Source organism: Stegostoma tigrinum, chromosome 26 (genome assembly GCF_030684315.1).
Source record: "Stegostoma tigrinum isolate sSteTig4 chromosome 26, sSteTig4.hap1, whole genome shotgun sequence".
Lineage (NCBI taxonomy): Eukaryota > Metazoa > Chordata > Chondrichthyes > Orectolobiformes > Stegostomatidae > Stegostoma > Stegostoma tigrinum.
This window is the reverse complement of record NC_081379.1, coordinates 37,675,193-37,696,055: the sequence shown is the minus strand read 5'-3', so window position 1 is coordinate 37,696,055 and position 20,863 is coordinate 37,675,193. Positions and strand designations below refer to the sequence as shown.

Here is a 20,863-nt window from a genome sequence, read left to right as displayed (position 1 = left end):
CGTGGGAGTTAGAGTAAACAGAAAGACCCACCAGCTTGAGGTGGGGGAAAAAGCATGGGTGAAGGTATATTATCATTGAAATGATGTTTTAAAGTCTATAAAATAAATCACTTGAGGACAAATCGGCAAATCAACCACTGTCAAAATGACTCACTATTCCAGGGTCATCCTGATAACTCCCACTTTCTCTTCTGCACTACTAGTGGACTTCCAAAACTTTCCCCTTCTGTTTCCTCCATCTTTTAGCTTGAACAATAGCTCAAGGATTTTTTTTGGCACTAAAATTGCGATCTCTGATTTAGCCTTCCTTGCTTCCCTCTCTTCTCCTTCGAGACCAAGTCGGATGTCCTGTAGGATTTCTGTCTCCCATAGCCCTGGACTTGGATCTTTCACTCATTTCTCTCCCATCTCCCCTTATGTTGGCTTCGAGCCCATCCTGCCTGGAAAAGGTACCTCCTTGTTCCCTTCGCACTATTCTCTGTAATCTGGTGGCCACCCAACTTAGTTCCCTTAATAAATATTTTCAATGATTCCCTCTCCTGCATCAGTACTCCTGTGTTTGCCAGTCCGCCGTCAGGTTGAAAGCACAATGTTAGAAGCCTCGTTTTGGTACATATGACTGTTTGTGGCCTATCACTTTACTTGTCTGACACCTGCCAAAATTTCTTCTCGTAAAATATCGGGAAGATTGATGCCATCTCTCTGGATTTAGTGGTCACCTGCAATGCTACAGCACTCATCTCTGGCATTGAATCGAACTTCAGATTCAGCAAGAATCTGAGTCTGAAAGAGGACTGGAGAGTTCACAGTCTACAGATATGGAGTAGGTCATTTAGGACTGAGATTGGGAGAAATTTCTGCACTCCAAGGGTGGTGAGCCTGTGAAATCCTCTGCCACAGAAAGGACATGTTTCAACATTTTGAATGAATTCAAAAAGGAGTTAGGTATCTTTCTTAGAGCTAACTGGGTCAAAATGTTTGGGAAGAAAGTAGGAGCACGAGGACTGAATTGGAAGATCAGCTGTGATCACATTGGTGTAGCAAGCTCAAGGACATCAGATAAATCATTTTAACATGTGATGTATATAGAAACATTTAAAATTCTGAAAAATCATGTTTTACAAAGTCATATATTTTACATTTTAACCAGGTAAATCAAACATAAAAGTAAATGAGGAGCAAAAACAGAAGTAGCTGGAAATCTCGGTACATCTGGCAGCATCTGTGGAGAAAAGTTCAGAGTTAATGTTTCTGGACCAGACCTGAAACGTTGGTTTTTCTTTCTTCACAGATGCTGCCATTCCTGCTGAGCCTTTCCAGCAACTTCCACTTTTGTTCCTCATTTGCAGCATCTGCAGTTCTTAGTTTTTATTTAATGTAAGTGACATTTAACAAGATCTTTTAAGACCTTTTCATGTTGATCTTTTAACAAGATTTACTGGAATTGCTTAAAAAATAGTTTGCTTTAAAACAATTAAAAATATCATCAGATGAATCATCTTTAAAATATCAGATGAATTATCTTCCATAAATATTTAATTGAATTTATTTTCACATTCAAACATCCTTTCTGGGAATGCATCTCTTTGATATTTTTGCAAATTGAGGAGGCTGCTTAGTTCCTGTTTTTTTTTTGAAGAGTAGGTACTTTTTCGTTATTAGTGAGAAATAAACTAAAATTCAAGGGGGACCCTATTAAATGTATAACTTCATAACAGATGTTGCAAAGCCTTGGGAGCCTTGGCTTTGCCTGTTGCAACTTCTGAATTTAAGGGCTGTAGTCTATATTCCAGAAATTACTGGAAAGCTCCAGCGCTCCAAATGCAAAATGCATAATGCATTACTGGCACCACAAAATCCACTCTGATGTTCTTGGCCTTTGGTCTACATTCTGTTCTGTAGTCACTGATTCTACCACAGTTTGTCCTATTTGCCCCTGAGCTAAGGTAAGCTGAGCTCTTCTCCTCATCATCCTTCGCCACCCTGCAACTCGCCCCACCAGCACCCATTATTCCTTCCATCGTCTAAAGCTACCTATTTCCATGCCTGGGCTACAATGTTTAAAAGGTATCAGCCTCCACCGATTCCTCTGGCAGCTCATTCCATACAAGTACCACCCTCTGTTTGGAAACATTGCCCTTTTCACACCCTTTTATATCTTTCCTCTCTCACCTTAAACCCATGCCGTATAGTTTTTGACTCCATAACCTGGAGAAAAGATCTCGACTATTCACCCATTCGTGGTTTGAGTTTTGCAGGTGTGGGCTGGTTAGGTATGATCAGTGACTTGCCTGGTGTAAATGGTCGAGGGGACATGCTATCCCTTTGCTGTTTTTTATCGTAATTGTCTCAATGAGCGCAAGCCAAAAAGCTTAAACTAAATATTACTCAGATATTCCCAAGCCTACAGAAATGTTGCCCCATCTTCTTTACAACCTTCTTTACAACACACAGGCTTTTCAGATCCGAGCTCAGCTTTTCCGAGTCACTTCCTCGTGATTTACTTTAACTCTTCCAGTTCTGTGATCTCGTTAGAAACCAGACTAGAGGCCACACTAAGCTCTTTAGCTAGAAAACCACTACTTTTGTTCCAAACCTTTAAATTGGCAGGTTTTGATTCTGTCTGTGCCACCACATGTTGGGAGATCTTTTTCAATTTATTTGTTTCCTTTCTAGGGGCAATTGAAAACAAAAGTTCTCTCTTCACTTATGACAGCCAGTTCTTGCTGAACAATTACCTCCATGCTCCAAAGCACGACCCAGATTTCACTCCCATTTTCTCAGTGACAGATGACCCTGCAGATCCATTCTATGTCAAAATGTCGGCCCTGTGTCAAGGGAACAGCTTTTGCCAATTTGATACTCTTGTAACTGAGAACCTTCAGATGGGAAATGTGACAATGGCCTCCTACAAGAGTTATGTTAAGTTGGTTGAAAGCCTTGAGCCAGGTGAGATATGTAACTGCTGTTTGGCCCGATAAACTGTCTGTATAAAATTACTTAGAAATCACAGAAGTCTCTTATCTACTCTGTCCAACCCTGTTACAGCTCTTTTTCTTTGCTTCTCCCCTATGCACACTGTTTGTGTCCCTTTAAATGCATGTACACCTTCTCCATGTGGCATTCTCACTAATCACTGGGTAAAGGCCTTTCTGCTAAAGTTCTGATTGAATATATGAGTCACCACCTTAAATTTTGATGCTGGAGTGGAACCATCTTTACCATGAGTGGCCTGACAAATTGTTTCATAATTTTATTCTTGTTTCCTATTCATCCTCCATTGTTGCTTTCTTAAAGCACTGGGATCTCAATGAATTATCCTGGAAGAGGAAGTTGTGCACTGTGATTAACCGTGAAAACAATTTGATTTTCTAACCAAGGGCTGTGTTTTCCTTTGCTTTTTGCAGACCCAATAGCTATACAGCTCTGGTCTTGGGATTGGGGCATGAATCTTTATTTCCATTAATTTACATTTACCTAAGTTGCTCAAAGTCTCAATTTTGGTTGCCTTGATTATGATTTAGCTGTTAAAGAGGAGATAAAACTCAAACTGGACAAGTGATAAATGTAAATACTTAGTTGGCTTTGTATTAGGGTAGGCAAGATTTTGAAGGATGTAGCTGGCCGTGGGCCTGGCATCCATTCCAAATGATTTGGTACTGTAGTGATTCTTAAAATCCAAATTCTCAAACAAATTGAGAACTGAAGGGGTGTTGTGTGTATTACTCTTCATCAGTATGGCAAAACTGGGCAATGTATTGATATGCTCAGGAGGAGGACTTTAGGGTAGGAGGTGGAAGACGGTCTGTGAGCAAAGTGCAAATGGTTTGATGAGGCAAGCATATGGATAGTGTCTCAAATTATACCTTGGATGAGGAGCCGATGACAGACGCTAAAGATAGGCCAGCAGCACAAGATGCGAGTGGTGGTTTAGGTGGAGGTCAGACACTGTTAGATTTGAAACTAACAGGAGCCTCAAGTCTTACAACTGAGGGACGCAGTGAGAGGGATCAATGGGGGTGGGGGGGGGGAGGGGGGTGGGGGTGGGGTCGGGTGAGGGACCAGTGAGAGTAGAATTGAGGGAGGGGTGGGGGTGAGTGGGTGGGTTGGGGCTAGAGTGAGGGAGGAGTGGGGGTAGGAATGAGGGACTGATAGAAGTGAGAGATGGGAGGGGTGGGAGTTGTCTTGAGGGAGGGATGGGGGTGAGGAAGGGATGGGAGATGAGTGTGAGTGTGATGGAGTGGTGGGGATGAGGGAGAGGTGGGGGTGAGAGCGAGGGAGCAATGAGGATGGTGTCAGCAGTGAGGCTGTGGGTGCTGTTGGGAATGAGGGAGCAATGAAGTTGAAGGAATCTGGGAAAGACCTTACTGTGATCTTAGTGAGTGATCATTGATTTGGAGGACATTGCGGTTCAAAGGTTAGATAATGGGTTAGTTGAGTTGTGCCGTATTCTGTTCAGATGGGAGAGGAGCTGGGGAGCAGGATGGCTGAAGCATAGAAGGCTTTTGCACAATTGAAGATTGTTCTAGTGATCCACAACCTGGCCACCAATGAGAGAAGAATTGGTGGAGGAACGTGCAGTTCTGGGTTGTGGGTGTAAGTTTGCTCGCTGAGCTAGAAGGTTAGTTTTCAGACATTTCATCACCATTTCTAGGTAACATCAACAGTGAGCCTCTGGTGAAGCGCTGGTGTTACGTTCTGCTTTCTATTTGTGTTTAGGTTTCCTTGGGTTGGTGATGTCATTTCCTGTTCTTTTTCTCAGGGGATGGTAGATTGGCTCCAAATCAATGTGTTTGTTGATGGCGTTCTGGTTGGAATGTCATGCTTCTAGGAATTCTCGTGTGTCTCTGTTTGGCTTGTCCTAGGATGGATGTGTTGTCCCAATCAAAGTGGTGTCCTTCCTCATCTGTATGTAAGGATACCAGTGATAGTGGGTCATGTCGTTTTGTGGCTAGTTGATGTTCATGTATCCTGGTGGCTAGCTTTCTGCCTGTTTGTCCAATGTAGTGTTTGTCACAGTTCTTGCAAGGTATTTTGTAAATGACGTTTGTTTTGCTTGTTTTCTGTATAGGGTCTTTTAAGTTCATTAGCTGCTGTTTTAGTGTGTTGGTGGGTTTGTGGGCTACCCTGATGCCAAGAGGTCCGAGTAGTCTGCAGTCATTTCGGAAATGTCTTTGATGTAAGGGAGAGTGGTTATGGTTTCTGGGCCTGTTTTGCCTGTTTGTTTGGGTTTGTTGCTGAGAAATTGGCGGACTGTGAGCATTGGGTACCCATTCTTTTTGAATACGCTATACTGGTGATTTTCTTCTGCTCTTCGGAGTTCCTCTGTGCTGCAGTGTGTGGTGGCTCGTTGGACTCAAAAAAAAAAATAGAAACATCGTTATCCTACCTGCAGACAAAGGACGCTTGACAGTGATTTTAAACCCAACCGGCTACATTTTGAAAGCGAACGCACTGCTTGCAGATACCGACACTTACCAACAGGTGGCGATAGACCCAACCCCACAACTAGAGAATCGAATCACAGCCTTACTCAAAAAACTTCAAAAATCTGGAGAATTAAACAAGAGAGACTTCCAAAAAATGAAACCAGATGGATCCAACACACCACGCTTCTACGGAGTACCAAAAATTCACAAACCAGGAGCCCCCCTCAGTCCCATAGTCTTGCTACCTGGAACACCAACCTACAGATTAGCCAAGGAGCTACACCAAAGACTAAAACACCTAGTTGAAGACTCTCTCCACTCCATTCGCTCCACCCAAGAATTCCTGAACATCAAAAACACCAAGAAAGAAGAGGATGAAATAATGGTCTCCTTTGACGTAACAGCCCTGTTCACATCCATCAACATCAACCTGGCCAAAGAAACACTGACTACACTATTAGAAGAACCAAAGACACATACACCAGACACCACCAACCTCATCAGTAAAGACAACACCATCAAGCTAGTGGACCTATGCCTTACCACTCACTTCACTTTCAATAACAAAACCTACAGACAAACCAACGGTACACCCATGGGATCTCCGATATCAGGGTTCTTAGCAGAGGCAGTAATGCAGAGACTCGAACAAACAGCTCTGCCAATCATCCAACCCAAACTTTGGGTCCGCTATTTGGACGACACCTTTGTCATCACTAAACAAAACAAATTAGAGGAAACCTTCAAGACCATCAATAATACCCTTACTCACATAACATTCACAAAAGAGGAGGAAAAAAACAACAAACTGCCATTCCTAGATGTCACAGTCGAGCGAACAGCCAATGGGGAACTTCAAACCAGCGTCTACAGGAAAACAACACATACGGACCAAATACTGAACTACAGGAGCAACCATCCCAACACCCACAAACGAAGCTGCATTAGAACATTATTCCAACGAGCCACCACACACTGCAGCACAGAGGAACTACGCAGAGCAGAGGAAAATCACCCATACAGCGTATTCAAAAAGAATGGGTACCCTATGAACACAGTCTACCGATTCCTCAGCAACAAACCCAAACAAACAGACAAAACATGCCCAGAAACCATAAACACTCTCCCCTACATCAAATTCATTTCCGAAATGACTGCCAGACTACTCGGACCACTTGGCATCAGGGTAGCCCACAAACCCACCAACACACTAAAACAGCAGCTAATGAACTTAAAAGACCCTATACAGAAAACAAGCAAAACAAACGTCATTTACAAAATACCTTGCAAGAACTGTGACAAACACCACATTGGACAAACTGGCAGGAAGCTAGCCACCAGGATACATGAACATCAACTAGCCACAAAACGGCATGACCCACTATTACTAGTATCCTTACATACAGATGAGGAAGGACACCACTTTGATTGGGACAACACATCCATCCTAGGACAAGCCAAACAGACACGCACGAGAATTCCTAGAAGCATGGCATTCCAACCGGAACTCCATTAACAAACACATTGATTTGGAGCCAATCTACCATCCCCTGAGAAAAAGAACAGGAAATGACATCACCAACCCAAGAAAACGTAAACCGATAAATAGAATGTGGAACACAACCCCAGCGCTTCACCCGGAAGCTCACTGATGTTACCTAGAATGGTGACGAAACTTCTGAAAACGAACCTTCCAGCTCAGTGGGCAAACTTTCATCTAGAACCTCAACCTGAGCTACAAACCTTCTCAAAACCTGCTAGTTCTGGGTTGTATTGAAGTTGGGAGGAAGGTTGTAGAGGACACCACATGTGAATACCGTTGGTGGCTCTGAAGGTTTTAGTGAAAAATGAGTCGCTTCCCCAACGCCCGACATTCTTAATCCTCCCTGAGCTGGTGCTTGTCAGTGTGTGATCCTATCGGAACTTATGATTTGTGTGTCATGAATCGGGGATTTAAAGGACCAGTTTGAAGTACAGCTTCCATTAGTTTTGAATACATTTTTCAGATCTGTGCTGTTGACAAAGGACTCATAAATCTCGCTTTCTAAAGCTGCTGGTGTTTGAAACCTTTGTTGCAGAGAGCATTATCCCATGAAGATTTTCACCACAGTGAAATAACACGCAGTGATAGACAGGATGTTATCTTCTGAAGCTGTTTTATGTTTCTCAGTATTGGATTTCACATCACCGACTTGCTGTTTTCATTCTTTAGTGATCTCCTGTGGGTTTCTTGATGAACCCAAGAATGGAGCAAAGAAAGGGGACCTCTACTTGAATGGAGCGTCCGTAAATTTCACTTGCAATCAGGGTCACATCCTCTCGGGATCAGCTAGCCGCACATGCCTGCCAACTGGGCAGTGGTCTGGAGAGCCAACCTTTTGTATGTCTGGTAAGAAAGACACTTGTCTCATAGTTCATGGCAGGCATAGCATGTTTAACACGTCCTTCACAGGAAGCAGAAACTTGTAGGATCTGATGGGATTTGTGGAGTGAAGCGGAGTTATTATTTCAGGTTCTGTTATCTTTCATTGGAAAAGAGCATTTTCCGATTTTTATTTCAGATTTCCATCAGTCTCAGTATTCACAATACACAGAATCATAGGAGGGAATAAGAGCTCCCCCACTTTAGAGAGGGGAGGCAGGGAGGAGATTTTCTGAGGATATAATGTGGCTTTGATTGTCATCGAACTACATCTGTTCAACCGTCATTGCTTCAGAATTCTTCATTTCTCATTCCGCCCACCACTCACCATCACAGTGCCTTTTGATCAACAAATAATATTTTCATTACAATTTCAATGAATAACTCATGCATAAAACTGATTCAGAGATAGTAAGATCTGCCGATGCTGAAGTCAGACATAACACAATATGGAACTGGAGGAACAGAGCAGTCCAGGTAGCATCAGAGGACTAGGGAAATTGACATTTGGGCCTTTGTTCAGAAAACTGACCCAAAATGTCACCTTGCCTGCTCCTCTGCTGCCTGGCCTGCTGTGTTCATACGGCTCCACTGTTTGGTGGCTGTCCTTGCCATCCGAGAGCTTCCAGGTAGTGCCAACCCATGACTGCAGCTGCCAGGATTGAACTGGCCTGAACTATGGGCAACTGGTTTTGAACTGATCTCAGACAGTTTCTACTGGAGATAACCAATTTACTAGTCACTCTACTGGAATCATCAGAAATTCTGCCAGGGTTCCCCAGTGGCTGAGTGAGCTTTGCAGCTTGAACCAACTGTTTTCCAAAACCAGTACGCCAATCAAAACTATCACATCCCAACCCATCTGCAGCCATCTAGTCATGAGTCGGGCCTCTCCACCTTCATTCTCCCTCTTTCGCTCCCTTGGTCTCTTCCCTCCCCAGTCTCCACCTTCCCCTCTCCTGCACAGGCCACCGTTGATTTTGTGCTGCCTCTTCTCATGATATGGACGTGTTCTTTTAATGACAACCGTTTGAGGGTGATGTTTGTTGTCTCATTGATTTTTACCTTTCTTTTGTACAGAAGCAAAATTGCAAGAATCTCACAAGTGACAATTTCAGTGGAGATTTGCACGTTTTGAAAAGTATACCTGATTTTAATTGGGTTGTTGAGAATAAACTCGGTACATGTACAGACTAATTACATCAAGACTTTTTCATATCAGAAAGATGAAATACAATAAAAAACTAATTTCACGTTGTCAATCACAGGCTTTGTTTCATCTTTATTCCATGAATATTCACTGGGATTGGATTTGTTGTTGCACTCACTGGGCATTTTGCCACCTTCTCTGGGGCTGTATAGCCCTGCCAGCCAAATTTACTACCAGTTGGTGGTAAGATGGCCTTGCAAGGCCAACTCTTGAGGGGCCGACATGATGCTGCACCATCTCACCATGAGGTGGCAGTAGCAGTCTAGGCTGGCTGACAGGCAAACGACTGGGCACCTGGCAGAGTGGCAAGACTGGGAGTCACAAATGCTGTCCTTCTGAGAGAGGGAGGCATTGCTGCTCTCCAGGACTGCAGCCCCACCAAACGTTATCATCTGCCTTCCCGCCCCTTGGAGTATTGAGATTCTCAGTCATAACCATTAACAGAATGAGCCTGAATGATGGTAACAGAACCCTTAGCAGCACAATCTGACCTTTACCCCCCGTGCTTCAATCTGACCTTTACCCCCTGTGTCTCAGTCTGAGTTTTCACCATGGCCTTCAGATTCCAGGGAGGATTCACTTAGACTGTGCCCACCAAATGCTGATATGCCAGTGCCCTCATACTGTTGACCAGTGGGGTCACTTAGCTCATTTGGCTGGATGTCTGGCTTGTAATATAATCAAGTCTGGATGCTAACAGTGAGGGTTCAATTTCTGTAGTGGTCGAGGTCAACCTTGCCCCTCACTTTTTGGTGTGGTGACTTTCAGGTTAAATCCGCCCCCAGTAGTGCATCTTTCTCCCTCAATAAAGAGGGTACCATTGGAAACTGTCACTTTCCATCTCAGGCTGAAAGAACAACACTCACGGGCACACATTTGATTTAACAAAACCAGAGTGGAGGTTTCGTCTAATTGTTGCTGCATGCATTATCTGACCCTGTACTTCAGGTCAGGTGTCATCCTGTGAGGGAGAGCATTTCTTTTGATTTCTCACCCAAGAATCATGTAGTATTGAATACGGGAGCCCACACATACAATTAACAACATGATATCCTGCTCTCAACAGAGCAAAAACATGTCTGTGATTATCCTGCTTGGTGTATGGAGCTTAGACTGACATAACTCCATAGAGACAAGTATCCCATCACCAAGCCATCCTTTGTTTACACATGAAAAGTCCTTGTCTCTAGTACTACCACTTCAGTCAGCTCTGAGTGCCAGAACCTCTGACATTCCTGTTTTTATTTGTCAGCGGGGGGTACCTGATTGGACCAGGTCTACATCCCCAATCAGGGAGCTCATATTCTTTGACCTCAGTACAAGCAGTAAATCCCTCCCCCTCTGGGTCCTAGGATATAGGTTGATATGCGTGACCATTTGCAAGGCTGACACTTTCTTAGAAGTTGATGCAAAGGTGCCAGGATGGAGGCTATGTTTGAGCTTTCCATAATAACTTAATCTCTCAAGAAATGACCTAAGCTCCTGGACACACATGGAAGTTGGGGCACCTTTGATATCCCACACCTCATCTTTCAACCCAGTCTTGTCAACTCTGCTGCCCAAGTAGGTCACTTGGGGTGCCTGGAACACACACAGTCCCCCCTCTAACGCATGTGCCACCTTGGAAAAATGCATTGGGACTTTATGCAAACTCTTCAACAGCCCCTTATTTGTTTTCCCTGTTATAGGAACGTCATCTACATAAGTGACAACCTGAGCTAGACCTTGAAGCGACTAGATTTGGCTCTTGAGGTGAATGGGATAAAATGTTATTGGGAGAAAGCAGGATTAGGCTATTGAGTTGGACGATCAGGAATGATTGTGAAGAATGGCGGAGCAGGCTTGAAGGGCCTTGTTTCTATGTTTATGCTTGCAAAATGTGTTCCGTTGTCCGCTGAAAAATTGAACATGCTGATGATACTCCAAATGGTAGTCTCATACATTGGTACAAGCCCTTATGCACATTAGTTATGGCATGCTTCTGGGAATCCTCATCTATATGCAACTACCCGTGCGCATGGCTCATGTGCAGTTTCATGAGGGGCAAACCTCCCACCATCTTTATGTATAAATCCTCTATTTGAGGGGTTGTGTATTTATCCAGCTTCCGACAGATTGGTTTGCCTTTTGTGGGGTTTCAAAATCAGTACAACTGGTGCTGCCCACTTTGACAATTCTTTCACTTTCCAGCCTTCTGATCTCCTACTGTACTCTTGCCCATAAGGCAAATGGCATTGGGAAGGCTTGCAGAATTGCTTCCTGGTTAACATGCAGGTTGGCTTGGCTTCTCTGATCTGATAGTCCCTAGCCTTGATTATAGAATCCCTACAGTGTGGAAACAGGCCCTTCGGCCCAACAAGTCCATACTGATGCTCACAGCATTTCCCCCCCCACCCCCGCCAGACCTATCCCCACCCCTGCAACCAGTCTACACATTCCTGAGCACTACAGACAATTTAGCACAGCCAATCCACCTAACGGGCATAGTCTTTGGATTAGGGGAGGAAACCCACGCAGACAATGTGTAAACCCCACACAGACAGTCACCTGAGAGTGGAATTTGATCCAGGTCCCTGGTGCTGTGAGGCTGCAGTGCTAACCACTGGACTGTCACCAAGTCATGTTTTATTTATACATGAAGTGTCCTTGACTCTAGTGCTGCATCTTCTGAGTCAGCTGGCAGGTTGCCAGAATCTCTGACAGTCCTGTTTGAGTCTGTCAGCCAGATCTCCTGATTAGACCAGGTTAACAGCTCCAATCAGTGAACTGATATACCAGGACATACAGCTCACTGACCTCGTACTGCCCCTGCAGATTCTCTCCCTTAATGTCTATACTGTTAATATATTTTGAGACCAAACGCAACAGATCATTATTTTACTGACTCATTGATGAAGTGCAATTCTTCAATTTTGCAAATAAGTTCCCTACTTCACAAACCAGTAAAATTTCAATCATTTGTTCAGTATTTCAACTGCTTTCTTTCAACATAACTGTTTTCAAAGTCAAAATTTTGCATCAATCCCTTTTGAGAAAAATCATACCTTGTAAAACCTTCCTTTTAGGCACATGCATTGTGTTTTCAACTTAAAATCATATCCCTCACAAGCGGTTGCCCTGAACTGATCTCTAATTTCATGTTCTGTCAGTAGATCACACAAAATCATCATCTTGCTTTGGTGGTCTTCTCTTGCTCCTGGGTTTGCTGCTATCCAATTGGTTTCTTCAGAGATTAATCCCTCTGGTCAACACATTAGGATTGGGAAGTGTGGTTGCTCTCTTTGGAGCTGGTGCTTTTCCCTTTGGATAACCATTTGCTCTGCCTGCCATCAACATCGCTTATTGGAAGTCAACTCCACATCAATCCCTTGGTCTGATTCACCAGCTGCTGCATCTTTATTGGCATGATGGCTTTTTAACAGATGAAGAATTTCTATCATGGTATCAGAATGTCGTGGGAAATTGAGGGGCAACAGGCTCGTAGCATTGCAGTGTAGATCGCTGTAGATCACCTTGGGAGTGGTTTGTCTGAAGTGAATGGTACGAACCAATGTCAGTGGACATGGACACAGCAGTTTGTCAAAACATGTCAGCAGATCCAATCTACCGGAACCAATATATGTAGCACACTGAACAACTGGACCTTGGGAGAATATAACAAATGACTTCTTAGGTCCACTTGTATCAGACCAGTCCACACTAGTGGAGAAATTTCTATTTGCATTGCCTCTCGATATGCTCCTTTCTCCAAATTTTGTAATCAGCCTGATCAGAGACGGTACGACACACCTCTGGAGCAAGTGGGACATGAACCCAAGCCTCCTGACTTAGAGGTAGGGACACTACCATAGCACGACAAGGTCCTTTCTATTAGCCCTGTGAATGATGGTATCACTTGAGATATTGGAGATATTGTTCATGTAGCTCCTTGTACCACTGTATGCATTTGTTTCCATAAATCTCTGGCATCAGATTGATGCCAAACAGCTGTCTCTAGTATTGTGAAACAATCAGGGGTTGGTTAGTTGGATGGCTGATTAGTGACACTGACAGCATGGGTTCAATTCCTGTGGCTGGCTGAGGTTGCCATTTTGGCCGATCAATATTTTGACCTTCGCCTCAGCTTTCCCTCTTAGACCAATAGATATTCCGTGAATAGGCTGAGCTATGGGCATCACCTTCTCATCAATGGTAAATTTCACTGGGCACTTGTGCAACTTTCTAACTCCTTGAAACACTGGTCCAATTCTAATGTCGGATCCATGTCAGATTTTACAGAGTTAACTTTCAATTGGATATGTAACGTCCCAGAGACGTTGGGATTTTCTCTGCTCAGAGGATCACCATCCTCCTCAATCACTACATTTTCTGACTCTACATTCCAATTGCCAGCTCTCACATCCACTGTGAAGCATCCAAATGTTTGATGTGCATTTTAGGTGTGTTAGGCATGAGCTTTTTTGACAAAGTTTTAAGATCTGCAATTGATTCACTTACTTTTCAGTTTCTCCCACAGTGGCCCCCCAATGACATTACTGTCACTGCCTGAGGTTGTCCTCATTTCCTGCATCCTTTTCAAATTCTCTCACATTTACGGCACTTCCATCTCTTTGCTTAGCATGCTCTGCCTGGCTTCCCTCTCTGTTTGGCTTTGCTTCCACACTTCTTGACAAAATGATCTTTGGCCTCATATTTCTGCACGTTCTCTTTCTCTGGCAGGATAGCGGGCACTCCATCCACAGTCCCAGATTGCCATATCCTAAAGAGACCTTTGCATTGACATGGACCTGTGTTTTACTGCACTGCTGTGCTAATTGGGCTGTCATGGTGGCCAAGCGGTTAGCACTGCTGCCCCACAGACTAGGGTTTGATTTCAGCCTTGGGTGACTGTGTAGAGTTTGCACATTCTCCCCGTGTCATTGTGGGTTCCCTCTGGTTTCCTCCCACAACCCAAAGAGGTGTAGGCTTTTTGGATTGGCCATGCTAAATTGCCCATGGTGTCCAGGGATGTATAGATTAGGTGAATTAGCATAGGGTGAGTATGGGTGGGATGATCTTTGGAGGGCTGGTGTTGATTTAATAGTCTGAATGGCCTATTTCCGCACTATGGGGATTCTTCCTCAGCTTTAGTTGTTCTGATGTCAGAGATACAGTTGACCATGTTGTGAAATTGCTCACCCTCTGCTATTGCAGCTGCTATTTTCAAACCGCATGTCCAATGTTCCTCTATCAGGTAACATAAACCTCAGCCTGCCGTTTTTTGGGTCATCTAATCCTTTATCTGGTTTTACAGATCCCACACAATGTATGCACCCAATACATCTGTTCAATACCTGCCTCAAGCGAGTGACAAATATAGTTACTGGTTGCCCCTTTATTGGTCCCAGAAAGCATATTGTTAGAATTTGGCATTTGCTAACACTGCATAATAATCCTTTTCTCCCATGCCAGGCAACATCTTGAAAAAGATCCCTGTCGAAGCCATGTTGAGTAAGATTTGATTATGATGCTTTCTGCCCCATTGTCATCCTGTCTAAAGACAAACCACGACCATCAATAAATGTCGAACTCCTCCAGCCATGCTTTCCACTTCACACTGACAGCAGAGGCATCACTCAATTCAACAGACAGCTCCTTCCAAACCCATAATCACTACCATCTTGAAGGACAAGAACAGCTGATACACAGGGAGACCAGCACTTGTAATCTCCATTCCAAAGTCACTCAGCATCCTGACTTGGAAATATATTGCTGTTCCCTCACTATCACTGGGTCAAAATCCTGGAACTCCCTCCATTAGGGCATTGTGGATCTACTGATTGGAGCGGTTCAAGAAGGGAGCTCACCACCACCTTCTCAAAGGCAGTGGACACGGGCAATAAATGCTGTCCCAACAAGTGGTGTCCACCTGCTGTATATAAATTCACAAAAAACAAGTTGGAATGCCCCCGATTCTCCTCGACAGTGACGCTGGCTGTCTGACGGGTTTGCTAATGCACCCAGAATCTCTGTGCATTTGCCCAACAGCATTCCTTTATAAAAAGCCCCACCAAAAGGCTTAATTTGAGTGAAATGCAGCAGAACTGGTCAACAAGAGGAGCTGGTCGACAGTCACTGAGAAGCTGGTTAACAATCACTGAGGAGCTGGATACGAATCCCTGAGAAGCTAGGACATGACCTGACATCCCATTGCTCATGCTGCGGCCCATTCATGCCCAATGTCCCAACACATGCTGCTCCCAACTTGATATTAGTGTCTTAGGCACACTTAGTGCCAGTATCTGAGCTTCTGTTTGTGATTGTCAAACTGTGACCCCTTCCTCGGATAACTGTGGCTGTTCTAGCCCTTCCTCATGACGCTTAAAGTGGTAACGGGTGTCAGTTCTTGAGAGTCTGGCCACATAAATGTTGAAATGGACAGCTGGGCTGAGGGAATTGTGGCGGGTGGAGAGCTGGATGCCCATGGACCCACCAAGTAGCTTGCAAAACAGAGGAATTAGGATGACATAGGAGTTAGGATGGCCATATAAGGGAGAAATATGGTTGAAAGTTCTCAGCAATACTGGCTGTAATAGACTGTCTCCCAGTCAACCTCATAATTTGGAGCACCCTCTGGCCTAGATGCCTGAGGTAGTTGCAGACAAGCCCTTGCCCTATTATATCCCACCTTTCCCTTGAAGAGAGAAAGATGGATGTCAGTGAGTGTGATCTATTTGGGTGATGTGCCTGTTGATGGATGGACCACCACAGGTACCCGTAAGCAGCAAGCAATGGCTGTGAGGCTGTGTAACTTTGGAGATTGTGCGAGGGTGAGGTGGAGCATCTGAATCTTAATTGTGAGTCCCTTTCACTGGCAGTGGCTGTTAGGTCTGTGAAACATTGTGTGAGAGATTGGTCGGCAGCAGACGTACCATGAAAATGCATTCACTGACTTTGGCCTTCTGGCTGAGGTTATTGAATGCTAGCGTTCCTCAGGGTCACACTGCTGGACTTGCTGTAGCTGGATACCTGCTGTGACATGCTGGTGTGAGGGCGAGGTTGCAGGTCTCCTGAGAGAAACTTTGTACCTTTGCTTCCTTTCACCTTGGGCGCAGCTTTCCCTGTTGCCCCATAACAGTGTCTCGTCTCGCAGTCAGTTCCTGAGTAGATAGTCATCTGCAGCTTTTGTGTACAGCTCCCTTTTAAGAACGGAAGGTGGTGCGTATGTCGAACACTAGGCTGCCTGGCAGCATTTCCAGCACTGGAATGCTTCATTGAAATGGGGAAGCAGTGCCAAGGCTTGGGAATAGGCTAGTTGTGAATTGAAAGCCCAGCCATAAAAAAAATGAGAACATCTCCTCCCAAGTATTTTGACACAAATGAACCATCTTGTAAGTACAATCAATTGTGGTTGGGGGGGAGTGAATGAATGGAGTTATTTTGCGCTAGTTTTGCAATATTTGGTGCATGAAATATAATTAGTGAAAAGAAGCTTTGAAACGTATGACTGGGGTAATTCTTAGCCTTTGTTTTACAGAGAACATTCTGGGCATCGTGCTAGGAACTATACTCGCTGTGTTTTCCCTGGTTGTAATTGGAGTAATCTTATGCGTGAATGAAAAGCGTATGAAAATGTGAGTTACTTATTTTATGAAGCTCTTTGCTGTCATTTTCCATCTCTTATTCTTTTTTCTCTCTCTTTTCTTTCCTCATTCTCTCCCTCTTCTGTCAAAGGAGTGACTCACACTGGGATACGCCCCTGTGGGCACCGCCCACTTTCCAACCCCTCCTTCTCTTGGCACTTCTTTCTGCATCAAACTGAAACATGCCAGTCATCGAGTCTCATGAACCCGGTCTCATCCTCAATCAGCAACATAGTCCATTCATAGAGTGCCTTACAGTTATGAGGATAATTGGTTGAGGGCCCAGGCTGTTATAAATGGTTTTACTTTCTTAAACACAGCTGTGAAGAAAAGGAAGCTTTGGTGATTGACAGCTTTAGGATGCTACAGTAACTTATTTTCTCTGTGATCTCTTTTGTTTTTGGCTCAATATTTATTTGCACAAGATAAAGATGTGTTAGCTGCTTATGGCTTCTGTTATTGAAATTTTAATGTTCTGGTTGATTGACATTTTTTGGGGTTGTCACATAGGCGTTTTTTAAAAATCAAATGATGAATGAGTGTGTTTTTTAAAGCATTTGTGCACATGCTATTGTTACAATTTTTGTTGGTTCTGTACAGAGTACCCACTGGGTGAAAGGGCATGGAAGTGCCATTGGTTGCCATGTAAGGCATGGGTTGGCATGGAAGTGACACAGGCAACGAATGGATAATGTGAGAGGTGAGCCACTAAAATATAAGCCAACATGAGGGAAGAAAGCCCAGAAAACTGAAGAAGCCCTTTTGAACAGCACAGCACATTTGCATGATCCCCATGGTCACTTCCATGGGTGACAGATCCAACACTATTATGCGCACACCTCCCCCGGAATGGAAATTGTGTCTGAAGGGTCACTTTCTACATGGTTGGAATTTCCCGGCTGAGCAATCTGCCTCAATAGTGAAAATCTAGCTCTTGCTGATTTCTCTGGCGCAATGGTCCACAACAAAAGGGAATAGTCTTAAAGTTAGAGCAAAGATGTTTGGGAATCCCGTCAGAGAGTACTTCTTTACATGAGTAGAATGTCGTTGCCTGAAATGTCACACACTAGCATCATCAATACACTTTTGTTAGGGAGGAGTCTTCTTACACACTCCAAAGAAAAATGGAGATAATATAGATTAGCCATGAACAGCAGTGTACACTTGAAGGGCTGAGTTACCTTCTATGTCTGTGGACACAAGCGACTTGGAAGGTGATTTAGTGTGAAATGTCCGACTGTTTCAGTTCTCCTTCATTCATTTGGGGGAGACCTTAACATTCCTAGTTGTAAAAAGAAATTCTTCTGTGGGATAAAGAATCATTGGCAAGGCCAGCATTTATTGCCCAGCCCCAATTCGCTGAACTGTGTAGCTTGTTAGGTCATTTCAGAGGATATTTTGAAGCCCACTAAATTGTGGTTGGGATTAGCTGCTGTGAATGATTGAGCCTGAGGTCTTCATGTGCTGTGAAGCTCAACAGTTTACTGAGCCAGCATAGTTACCAATAAACCCACGAAGGGAGCTATTTAGTGCTTATTTAATGGTAGAATTGAAAATGCAGAACGTTTTTAATGTTGTGATTGTCAACAGAGATTGCCTTAAGTCAATGACCTGTTGGCAAGCATTTTGCATTAATTATTGATCCAGAGCATGCTTCAATTAATATTTTGTATTTTAATGTGCTCAAACACAAAACAAACCCCCATCGCAATTCGTTCTCATTATTTTTCTGGGAAAGTGGCATCAGTGGACTTCATGCTGTAATTAATTAACCTCTTGTTATAGGGATCTGCACTGATACCTTCCAGAGAAGGAGGGACAAAAAGATGCAAAAAGCTCTTATTGATCATTATTTGAACAGCTGTTCTGAATGTTGGATGGGGGAACAGCATGAAAAAGACAATCCAGTCTGTTGTCAATATTGGCCATACACTTTTCCAAGAAGGTAAATGGAGAGTAAGACACTTACTTGATTTTATAAAAAGTAAACCCATCACCTTTGGGCATTGAGGCCTCCACCCCTCCCCTTCATTGATTCATACAGAGTGGAAAAGGCTCTTCAGCCCATCGAGTCTGCACTGACACAACCACCACTAAAAGTGTGCTAATCCCAATTTCCTGCATTTGTCCCATCTCCTTGGCTAAGATTGACACCGAACATGAGATTACCTTGTGTGAACGGCTGGGCAGGTTGACTATGACTGTACCCAATAGGCTATTCTTCCACATCACCAGTGGGAAACAAGGGGCAGATCTGTTTCTTTTTGTGCTTGGCCACTGTGAGTAGAGCGCAGAAAGAAAAAATTGAATGTGAAGGACCTCGTGACAAATGAATTTTCACTTGTCTTTCTTTTAAAATTGCTGGTACTGGGGAAAGCAATTGAAATGTTAGCTAGTATTTCAAAGGGAATGTAGTATAAAGTAGGGAGCTCTTGCTAAAACTGTGCAAGGCACGACTCAGAACACAGTTCAACAATCTAGCTGTAATTTTCAAGGTTATACTGCATTGTTCTGGGCTCCTTTACATAGGGAATAACTTGATTTTATCAATGATATGAAATGATCTTCTCAAAGTGAAGGGACACCGGGTGGACCAGAGGAAGGCTTGCTTGGAGTGCAAGGCATATCTGGTTTTAAATAAAAGTGGTGTAGAATTTCTCTCCAAGGTAGATTTTAGAACTTCCTTCCACAAATGTCAGTGGATGCTGGATCAATTGTTAATTGTAAATCTGAAGTAGATCATTTTTTTGTTAAGCAAAAGTTTTACAAAATATGAGCCAAAGGCAGGTCTATGGAGCTAAGTCACAGATCGGCCATGATCTCATTGAATGATGGTACAGGTTTGAGGGGCTGAATGGCCGACTCCAGTTCCTAAGTTTTGCACTCAGCAGACGACTGTGCCTTATTCTGGATTGTAGTCAGTGGATGGATACATGACATACTACGCTGTCAATTTGATATCAACCAAAGTTAGAATAACAGCCCCCTTCTCTGTTCAATATCAATAGAAACAGCACCAAAATAAAACCAACACTTGGGATGAATTTGAGTGAAAAGCCTTCTGGAAAGGCAGGGTGCAAATTTCCAGGGGATTCTTCCCCATCTAACTTTGCCAGAGAAGCAGCAGAAATCTGGAATAACAAAGACTCACCCCTCAATGTTGAATGAGTCCAGTGAGAAATTATCTCTGTGAAGAATTAAATAGGCCAGGAATTTACAGTTTTGACGTTCAGAGCTTAAGAGGTTTGCTTCATAAGACTGGCAGCAACTTTGGCATCTGCACACGCTCAGTTAAGTGTGGAAATCCAGAAGGAGCTGTTTGTGACACATAGCACCTCCACAGGACATGTTGGGTCAGTCTTCATAAATCCAACCATCACAGAGGCCTGGATTTTTCCTCCCAACCTCCTAGCCGCGAAAACCTGATTTTTGAAAATGGCTGCAAATCAAATGGATGAGGAGTGTGGCTGGGTGGGGCAAGTTGGATGACATTGGAAGAGCTGTTCTGAGAATGGAGGTCAGTTGTCTGGCGGTCTGCTTCAGGGATCCAGCACTCTGATCAACATTTAAAAAGAAATAATAAGGGGTGAAAGAACTTTCAGTTCTCGTGGCACCCATTCCCTTGCACCCATTGTCCCTTGACATGTCATGATCCCTTTGTATCCCAAAATGCTTTGGAACCCCGAAGCCAACTTAGCGCCAGCTAGAGAACCTTTCTCTCTTAGCAAAAATTCAAACCAGATGATTTGACATGAACATCAACCTTTTGCACACTTGACTGGCTGTTGAATGAAGGCATTAAGCATTACCTAGTCAGGAGGAGCTGATTAATAACAGTCATACTAAATCATAATAACAGATGAATAACCTCTCTGGCCCTAAAAGAAACTAATCTTCTAAATGCAAAGTATCACTCAACATCAGAAGAATATTGGATAATTTAAAAGCCGTAAATAATTCTTATTTTGTTCTCTAAAGGTTGTTATTCATGTTCCAGTTCCTCCTTTAGTTCCACTTGTTAGTCCCAATCTTCATTTCCTTTCCTGTTTAATAATAAAAATGCTAAAGCCCAAAACTTTAGGTTCCTGCTTGGTTATCTATGTGAATTTGGCAATCTAATTGTTTGATCAGCTTCCTACCCTGTTTGTGGAGACTGGTGACTTGATTAGCTCCAGGCAGA

General features: G+C 43.6%; 1 protein-coding gene across 9 annotated transcripts in view; it reads left to right on the top strand.

The window, feature by feature from the left end:
• Nucleotides 1-20,863, top strand: part of susd2 (sushi domain containing 2) — a 138,489-nt gene that overhangs the window by 99,079 nt on the left and 18,547 nt on the right. For 5 of the 9 annotated variants that reach the window (XM_048556406.2, XM_048556401.2, XM_048556400.2 and 2 more), the window contains 3 exons: nt 2,677-2,949; nt 7,642-7,818; nt 16,578-16,674. In XM_048556406.2, the coding sequence (XP_048412363.1) occupies nt 2,677-2,949; nt 7,642-7,818; nt 16,578-16,674 (547 nt within the window). Of the gene's footprint in view, nt 1-2,676; nt 2,950-7,641; nt 7,819-8,931; nt 9,114-16,577; nt 16,675-17,283; nt 17,315-20,863 lie in introns of those variants that run through there. The other 4 variants (XM_048556403.2, XM_048556404.2, XM_059655101.1 and 1 more) reach the window with 4 other exon arrangements.